This window comes from Crassostrea angulata, chromosome 9 (assembly GCF_025612915.1).
Source record: "Crassostrea angulata isolate pt1a10 chromosome 9, ASM2561291v2, whole genome shotgun sequence".
In the NCBI taxonomy this organism is placed as follows: domain Eukaryota; kingdom Metazoa; phylum Mollusca; class Bivalvia; order Ostreida; family Ostreidae; genus Magallana; species Magallana angulata.
The window spans coordinates 38,627,938-38,637,901 of record NC_069119.1 but is presented as its reverse complement, the minus strand read 5'-3'; the positions used below and the strand labels follow the sequence as shown (position 1 = coordinate 38,637,901).

The following is a 9,964-nucleotide window of genomic DNA, read 5'->3' as shown; positions in this document are numbered from 1 at the left end:
TGTTGATAGGTACAAAAATATCGTTTTCTTTTTGTTGGTTTTGATTCCACTGGCCCCGATGAAGACCTTTCCTTATTGGAAGGTCTTAACACTTAATGATTTAAACCTTCGCTTAGTCAAAACAACTCACGATAATAATCACACTTAATGTGTCTGTTATAGCCACCGGCATTGTTTTAATGTTTACGCGTTACGTAAATCCAAGCTCAGCTTTGGTTCATAACTGGAAGTCAAACGCGCAACGTAACTTACGAACCAAATCCGGAAATCGGGAGATTTTCGGATTGTTCGACAAAAATCGGGTGAAAAGCATGACCCGCTGGGTGATAAAAAATAATCGGGTGAAGGGTTGAAAAATCGGGTGTGACCCGACGAAATCGGGTCAGTTGGCAAGTATGGCGCTTGCTTATTCCAGAAAAAAATCTGGATTTAGGACTGCATTTTAGATACTCAAAACAGTAAAATGCTTGACTAAATATAGAACATAATTCACGATGATTCAGATTTGATTATAGCAATTGCAAATTGGCCACCGAAACTAGTTACGAGATGCTGTTATGATCGCAACAGCAATGATTTTAGTTTTGGTATAAAGAAGAACGTCATTTAACCTGAAATGCATGTAGAAGGAGAGTTCCTGCAGCTTGCTCTATACTAAATATCCCATTATGCTTAAACACATGGCTTTGTCAAGTTTCGTAGTTGTGGTGTTTCTTGAAGAACATGGTGACTTATTTATTTCATTTAGTTTGAGCTAAAAAATCTGATACATTCATTGCAAGGTAACTTTTGATTTCATTTAAAACATTGCTTTTTCTGGATTTGGATAGGAGTTGCACATTGTTATAATAAAAAGAAAAATACCGCATCCTTTTTTTTATGAAATAAAAAGAAAAAATTGTCACCGCTAGACCGCTTTTGTTTTGGAAAATTTTCCTGAGAACCAAGATATTAATTTTTTATGGCCTAATGTTGATCTTTTTTAAATGCATTTTATTCAGCTGATCCCTCTCTATTCTCTCACCAATAGTATAAATTGATGATTTGATCATGAATTATCGGTTTACATACAAATCTGAAGGTTGATTGAGCAAAGTTTCTGGGACACTTCCGCTTTTAATTAAAAAGTCTCGCTGATCAACCAGAGTGAAAAGGGGAATAACTCAATTTTCCAGTTTTAACATAAAAGGAGTTGTTTCCCTTTTCACCTATACTTAAAACAATCCAAGTTTTTAATAAATGTATAATACATATTTCTATTCAATCATTTCATTAATGAATAATTAAGCTAGAAATGCACAGAGTAAATAATGAAGACGATTATTAAAAAATAGGTCAAAACACACATTGTCATGTTAGATAAAGATTAGTGTAATAGTTATTAACTCTCTCTCTCTCTCTCTCTCTCTCTCTCTCTCTTTTGGTGATGAAATTTAAATAAATATTAATTACCTTTGTTTTTTGATTGTAAAATCATTTACCATCCAAACTATTTGCTGTATAATATTACTTTGTGTTATACATGTACTGGTCTGTAGAATTGTGTGGTCTCTTTATAGGTTTCAAGTGTATGATACACAGAGATACAGTGGATGAAGTCAAGAAAAACAAAATACACATGTGGTATAGTATTCATGAATTTGTCATATATATAAATTTTTATTAGGCAGCTTTCTTTTTGTTTCTTGGTCACTCAGGAGACCTGTTGCAATCGCTCGTCTGTCGTCGTGTGTCATTCATAGACATCATAGCATACAGCTCTTTTAGGTGGCAGTACTCATTGTGTTAGCCCTGGGGTAGGAACTGTTGCACGAGAGCATATGCCAAGGTCAACATCAATTTCTTACCAAGGTATTGACAAAATAACTATTGCTCTCATCCTTATCTAAAGTATGTTTGGTTAAACAAAGGAAAAATATATTCTTGTGGTTATGTCAGGGCTGGGATATTTTCAAATTATCTTCCCAGGGGACAGTCAAATATTCAGCCAAGGTAAGGGGAGAGCCAGTCATAAACCACAGTCAAATACTCAACTAGGGTAAGGGGAGAAAGCTATTCATAGACAATAGTCAAATACTTAGCCAGGGAAAGAGGGAAAACAAGTCATAGGCCACAGTCAAATACTCAGCTAGGGTAAGGGGGAAAGCCAGTCATAGGCCACAGTCAAATACTCAGCTAGGGTAAGGGGGAAAGCCAGACATAGACCACAGTCAAATACTCAGCCAGGGTATGGGGGAAAGCCAGTTATAGACCACAGTCAAATACTCAGCCAGGGTAACAGGGAAAGCCAGTCATAGACCACAGTCAAATACTCAACTAGGGTATGGGGGAAAGGCAGTCATAGACCACAGTCAAATACTCAGCCAGGGTAACAGGGAAAGCCAGTCATAGACCACAGTCAAATACTCAGCCAGGGTGAGGGGGAAAGCCAGTCATGGGCCACAGTCAACTACTCAGCCAGGGTTAGGGAAAGCCAGTCATAGGCCACAGTCAAATACTCAGCCAGGGTAAGGGGGAAAGCCAGTCATAGGCCACAGTCAAATACTCAGCCAGGGTAAGGGGGAAAGGCTGTCAAAGACCACAGTCAAATACTCAGCCAGGGTTAGGGGAGAAAGCTATTCATAAGCCACAGTCAAATACTCAGCCAGGGTAAGGGGGAAAGCCAGTCATAGGCCACAGTCAAATACTCAGCCAGGGTAAGGGGGAAAGCCAGTTATAGACCACAGTCAACTACTCAGCCAGGGTAAGGGGGAAAGCCAGTCATAGGCCACAGTCAAATACCGGTACTCAGCCAGGGTAAGGGGGAAAGCCAGTCATAGGCCACAGTCAAATACTCGGCCAGGGTAAGGGGGAAAGCCAGTCATAGGCCACAGTCAAATACTCGGCCAGGGCAAGGGGGAAAGCCAGTCATAGGCCACAGTCAAATACTCGGCCAGGGCAAGGGGGAAAGCCAGTCATAGGCCACAGTCAAATACTCGGCCATGGCAAGGGGGGAAGCCAGTCATAGGCCACAGTCAAATACTCAGCCAGGGCAAGGGGGAAAGCCAGTCATAGGCCACAGTCAAATACTCAGCCAGGGTAAGGGGGGAAGCCAGTCATAGACCACAGTCAAATACTCAGCCAGGGTTAGGGGAGAAAGCTTTTCATAGACTATCAGCCAATTGTCAAATGACATCAAATATACTTGATGTGTTTTAATTTCAATTAATAGAGAGAAAAAGCAATAGAGAGCAAAAGAACCAGTACATGTTTATCAAATAAAGTTAAAAGACAAGATAGACAGAGAAACTAAGTGTCATAGAAAGAGAGTGGGTACATGTAGAGCAGAGAAAGTCTCTCAATCCCTTTTCCCATTTGTTCTCTGCTCTCTCTCTCTCTCTCTCTCTCTCTCTCTCTCTCTCTCTCTCTCTCTCTCTCTCAGAGAAAGCAAGCATACCTATGAAACCAGAGAGGTTTTGAGAAAGGGATATAGAATGATAGAAGGAATGAGAAAAAATCTAAGCAAGGAACATCTTAGAGATATACACAGAGAGAGAGAGAGAGAGAGAGAGAGAGAGAGAGAGAGAGAGAGAGAGAGAGAGAGAGAAAATGAAAGAAAAGAGAGACAATGGTACATGTATATGAAATTCAGGGAGAGAGAAGAGAGAATACTTGTCTGGAAATTGTTCCAGAGTGAGAAAATGATAGAGAGATAAAAAGAGAGAAAAAAGATTACATGTTAAAGAGAAAAAATTAGAGAGAGAGAGAGAAGGAGAGATTAAGTTTAGCAATGAAACTCTCTCTCTCTCTCTCTCTCTCAGAGGAAGCAAGCATGTAATATGAAAATAGAAAAAATTTTAGAAAGAGGGATAACAGGGTTGTCTCAAAAAATTGAAGTAAAAGTAAGTAATAAAAAAGTAAAAGGGGGTCTTCCCCAGCTCAACCCTGCTGGGATAGAGAATGAAAGAAGGAATGAGAAGCATGAGTTCAGGCTAAGCAGGAAAAGTCTGAGATATACACAGAGAGACAGATTTAAAGAAAAGAGATACAAGGGCAGATGTTAAGCAGAGAAAGAGAGAGAGAGAGGAGGAGGATGAATATTTGTCTGGGAAATGTTCTTGAGAATGAGAGAAGAATAGATAGAGAGAAAAAAGAGAATACAATATTACCCATACATGTAAACAGAGAATGCCAGGGATAATGAGAGAGAAAGAGAGTACACATGTTTAGTGGAGAAAGTTTGAAAGAGGATAGAGCAGAAATTTATTTTTGAGAGAGCAGCAGTATGTCTCTGTGTGTGTGTGTGTGAGAGAGAGAGAGAGAGAGAAAGAGAGAGAGAGAGAGAGAGAGAGAGAGAGTATGAGAGAGAGAGATGAAGTAAATGTTTAGTAGAAAAAGGTCACAAAGAGAAGGATAGAGTTATAGAATGAGCAGAAAAATATCTTAATGAGAGACAGACAGATAGCAGAGTACATGTTCATGGTTAACAGAAAGTATGTGAGAGAGAGAGAGAGAGAGAGAGAGAGAGAGAGAGAGAGAGAGAGAGAGAGAGAATACATGTTTAGCAGATAAAGTCTTGACCACTCCCTCTCCCATTATTTCTAGCGATGGGAAATCGGAAAATTTTCATAATCGATTATCGGAAATAATCGAAAGTGTATAATCGATTAAATAACCGAAAATTTTCAAAATATGTTTAATTGGATGAAACTCTGAACAAAAACTTGCGTCTTGCGTTGTATATACAGTAATATATACTTGTTTCAGTTGTTTGAAATTATTAAATATTTTTTCATATAAATCAAATATGTTACTAAAATTTATATATTATTACATGTATGCACATACAATCTAATTTACTGCACCTGGTTAGAATAAAAGAAAACTAGGAATTTTACCATTTATAGTGACTAGGAAGTTAGGAACAAGTTCAAAAACTTCAAACAATAAACATAAACAATTTAAGATATAACAGATTAATTTGAAATTCAGAGTTCAAATCCTATTTCAAAATCATTAAACCAAAACAATTTAACATTTAAACATCGTGACTAGAAAGTTTACTACTGGCCGAGTCACATGACATACCACTTCAATGTTTCAGCAGTACATTTCAAGGTTTTTATTCAAGAAAATGAGCAAGTCAACAATCCAAAATACTTCCACACCGTGGATTTAAAGTTTGTATTTGGATATGGAAATATTTCCTGAGTCATGTTATTGTTGGGATCTTGATTAGTGGCATTTGCCTCTGAGGCTTGCACATCGCGCCGCCATTTTTGTTTGAATAAACCTATTTTCGTTTTGATGTTTGGAAAAAGTCAAGTCGTACGAAGAATTTTCGTAACTTACGTTTTTATTAATTTTTTTTTAAATAATCGATTATGAAAATCTTAATCGATCATCGACATCGGGAGACATTTAGCGACCGACTTTCGATTGTCAGCGATAATCGGCCCATCACTTATTATTTCTCTGCTTAACATATATTCTCTCTCTCTCTCTCTCTCTCTCTCTCTCTCTCTCATGTCAATCTTATTTTGGGCCATTTCTTTTTTACAAGTTGAGTATTTCTGTAACAGAGCCAGAATGATGAATCATTATCTATATCAAGCATCATGTATCTCTGTAGGGAAATATATATTATATATATGATATTTGTATATCATTACTTTAAAGTTAGATCAATTTTAAATGAAAACATTCCTTATAAAATGTGATATGGAAAAAATAGTTGTCATCACTTAAAACACTTTATTCTATTATTGAACAGGTTTTGAGACCTAGTACCTCTACACAATGGAAACAGCAAGCACTCCATGTAAAGTACATCAGTGTTCTAAGTGTCAGGGGGACACAGCGTACTATTGTGTATCGTGTCCATGTGATCTGTGTCCCCAGTGTAAAGAGAACCATGTAAAAGATCTCCAAACAATAGACCATGATGTTGTGTCACACCGTGATAAAATCAACTACATCCCAACACAAGAGATATGTGTGAGACATCTTTACATGTTTCGTGAGATGTACTGTGAACATTGTGAACTCCCTGTCTGCTATCATTGTTCAGAACATAGAACACATCGGTGGATAAATCTTCAGAGAGTATATCAAACAAAGCGACAACAACACAGAGGAACCATTCACACCATCAGTGAAGCTCTCTTTTACAGACCTGTTCTCCTGCCACGAATCAAAACTGATTTCAAAACCTGTCACATAGAATTCTCCCTCTATCAATCAGAGATGTTAACAAAGGCCCAGACACTGAAGCATCTCATTAACAAAGTGAGAAAAGATTTCATTAAAAATGTGTTCTGTGACTTTGATTTCAAACACAGATGTTTAAAACAGAAGAAAGAAATGATCAGACATATTGTCAGCCTACAGGAATATGAACTCAGATATGTACAACCAGAATTCACATTCAGTGCACTACAATTCCTTTCCTCCATAAAGAAAGCCCTCCCCCAGATACATCCTACACACCACACCAGCCAGCTCTCCATGACTGAGTCACTCAACAAGGAGGATGTGATGGAGTCACTGAGTGCAATCCAAATCACAGAGAGAGGAAACCGACACGTAGGAAACCAGTGTCTGCTGAAACTGACGTCTGCTCCTGAGCTCCATCAATCTCTCACAGTGACAGGTGTTGATTGTTGTGATCACATTTCCTGTGTGACATCAGACCGGGTCTGGGTCAGTGATGACATAAACAATCTCATCTTGACAGGCACAACAGGTGTCCCTCTACATCGTGTGGAGGATTCATATCCTGGTTTATTTAGATATGGAGGATTACACACAGTGAACAGTGAGAGTGAACTGATTTATATAGATAGGAAAGGTAACATCAACAAACTGTCAAAGGATATGAAAACAGCCACCACATTTATAGAGACAACAGACTCTACATGGGACCCACTGTGTGTGTACTGGTCTCCGTCTACTGGGGATCTACTGGTCGCGATATATAATGATGATACAAAGACAGGCAAGGTAACCCGGTACAACCAGAGTGGACAACTCACAAAAACCATACAGCACGACAACACAGGACGGGCACTGTATAGTGGACCTCTCTATATAACAGAGAACAACAATGGGGATGTCGTGGTGTCTGACTCTATAGATATTGGGTCTGGTGCTGTAGTGGTGACAAAGCGTGGAGGAATACATCGTTTCTCCTACACAGGACCTCCATCAGGATCAGGACTAGAGCCACGTGGAATCTGTACTGACGCGCTGTCACACATCCTGGTGTGTGATGATAAAACCAAAACAGTACAGATGTTGGACAAGGACGGTCAGTTCCTGTCACATCTACTGACAAAATCACAAGAGATGGGTGAACCACGGAGCCTGAGTTATGATGTCAACACTCACCGTCTCTGGGTCGGATCAGGATCACGGTACAACAAGGTGTGTGTCTACAGGTATATCACCAGACAGGACGCTCTGACAGGTAAGTCTGAGTCATTATCATTGATGTAGTATATATGTGTTAGGTATCATACAGGTTTCAATGAAATCTAAGTATATCTTAGTTATTTTTGTTATATCACACAAGTCACATTAAATTGTTAATTCAGTTTATATCTATTTCATTGTGATTGTAATTCAAATATTAGGTATATATCTATGTAATTGCAAAATTGATTATTTACATGTTATCAATAACTTACCATATATATGTAGTTTATAGCTCAAATTTATTTCAATAAGAAGAGACAAACGTTATCATTGTAATAAAAAATAAGTTATAAAAAAGCAATTCATTTTAAGTTTTGGAATGAGTATTTAATTTGCTCAATTTACCTATTGCAACATGCCAATTCATTTCAATCTATGTTTGATGTTTGTAGATCAAAGTCAAGTGATGGAGTCACTGAGTGAAATCCCAACCCCAGGGACGGAAAAACCACAGCAAGGAAACCAGTGTCTGCTGAAACTGATGTCTCCCCCCGAGTTACTTCACTCTCTCACACTGACAGATGTTGATGGTTGTGATCACATTTCCCGTGTGACATCAGACCAAGTCCGGGTCAGTGATACATTCAATCTCATCTTGACAGACACAACAGGTGTCCCTCTACATCGTGTGAAGGATTCACATAGTTTTTTGAGTGGATTACACACAGTGAACAGTGAGAGTGAACTGATTTATATAGATAGTAAAGATAACATCAACAAACTGTCAAAGGATATGGAAACAACCACCACATTTATAGGGAAAACAGACCCTACGTGGAGACCACGGTGTGTGTACTGGTCCCCGTCCACTGGGGATCTACTGGTCGGGATGTGTTATATACGTACAGACACAGGCAAGGTAACCCGGTACAACCAGAGTGGACAACTGACACAAACCATACACCACGACAACACAGGACGGCGACTGTATAATCAACCTAACTATATAACAGATAACAACAATGGGGATGTCGTGGTGTCTGACTATAGCATTTTCTATCAGTCTGGTGCTGTAGTGGTGACAGAGCGTGGAGGAAGGCATCGTTTCTCCTACACAGGACATCCATCAGGATCAGGACTAGAGTCAAATGGAATCTGTACTGACGCGCTGTCACACATCCTGGTGTGTGATTATAAAACCAAAACAGTACAGATGTTGGACAAGGACGGTCAGTTCCTGTCACATCTACTGACAGAATCACAAGAGATGGGTGTACCACGGAGCCTGAGTTATGATGTCAACACTCACCGTCTCTGGGTCGGATCATACAACAAGGTGTGTGTCTACAGGTATATCACCAGACAGGACGCTCTGACAGGTAAGTCTGAGTCATTATCATTCACTTTAATTAGATATAGATAACTAAGACACACAGTCCGTGTTAATGATCAGTCAATAAGATACATGTAAGACATGTTTATCTGTGTGATTGTTTGTCAATATAAACAGCTCATTGTTACAGGGTTAGCTGTATCTACCAGTCATTGGGATTCAGTGTTTATCTAAAATAAAGAGAAATCAAATATATTTCATTATAAGATGTACAGTCACATGTCATTCTAAATAGTTAGATAATTTAACAGGTCATTGTAATTAATAAACCAGATTTTAATATAGTGACACATGTATTTGTAATTTGTTTTGTCACAAGTAGATGTCAATTGAATTGATTTAATTAATTACATAACTTTTAAAGTATGTGTCAGTGTAATTAATTTGAACTTCTTTGTAGATGTAGCTCTGTCTTTATTTTATTTAATTTTATTTATTTGTAGTTGTTTATGTATCATTACATAACCTGTATGATATAGATTAATTAACAGCTAATTAATGACTTGTTGTAGATGAACACAGACCCCGTCCTGATGGGGAGGCCATGTTTAGCTCAACATCAGCCGTAGAATGGAGATAGCTTGGATATTGACATTGTAAATGTTTCTGTACAAATCTAGTCTGCTCTCAAAACCACACGTGTTGTTTGTCACTTTGTTCAACATCTGCAGCTGAAATTGACCTGTGTATAATTCCCATGGACTGTAATATTGAGGCCTGTTTATTTCACACTTTGTGATCATCCAAACATGGCTGTCTATTGCTATATGTAAAGTTAATGTTATGGAAAATGGACTGCTGATATGAATTTAATAATGAATAATTACTATAAGTGTTTAGCTTTATACTATCTAAGACTTACTAGTGATCTGAACACTGAGTGAGATCATAGACTCCAAGCCGAGAATGCTTAGGAACTCGAGAAGGTGGCCCTGGGCAACCTACAACATGAACTCGACCTCGAGAGGAAGAATCTCAGATCCACAAAGATGAAAGTCTGGTTACAAGGCTCAACTCGAGCAGCTCAGCTCAGCAGTGAAACATGAGGAAGCCAAATGGAACGACCTTCAGGGGTGGGTTTTGAGCTACAGTGTGGTGTTCTGTCTCAGGGAGACAGAAGACTGAGATAGTGAGGGTCAACAAACAGTAAACTCAAGATGATCAATTTAATTATCA

At 38.5% G+C, this 9,964-nt stretch overlaps 1 protein-coding gene across 1 annotated transcript; it reads left to right on the top strand.

The window, feature by feature from the left end:
• The first annotated feature begins 444 nt into the window (after positions 1–444).
• On the top strand, positions 445–9,808 carry LOC128163699 (uncharacterized). Its single transcript, XM_052827344.1, has 4 exons — positions 445–1,623; positions 5,753–7,447; positions 7,848–8,774; positions 9,301–9,808. The coding sequence occupies exons 2-4, from the start codon at positions 5,779–5,781 to the stop codon at positions 9,366–9,368; spliced, it is 2,664 nt and encodes an 887-aa protein (XP_052683304.1). The 5' UTR covers positions 445–1,623; positions 5,753–5,778; the 3' UTR covers positions 9,369–9,808.
• Positions 9,809–9,964: the final 156 nt, after the last annotated feature.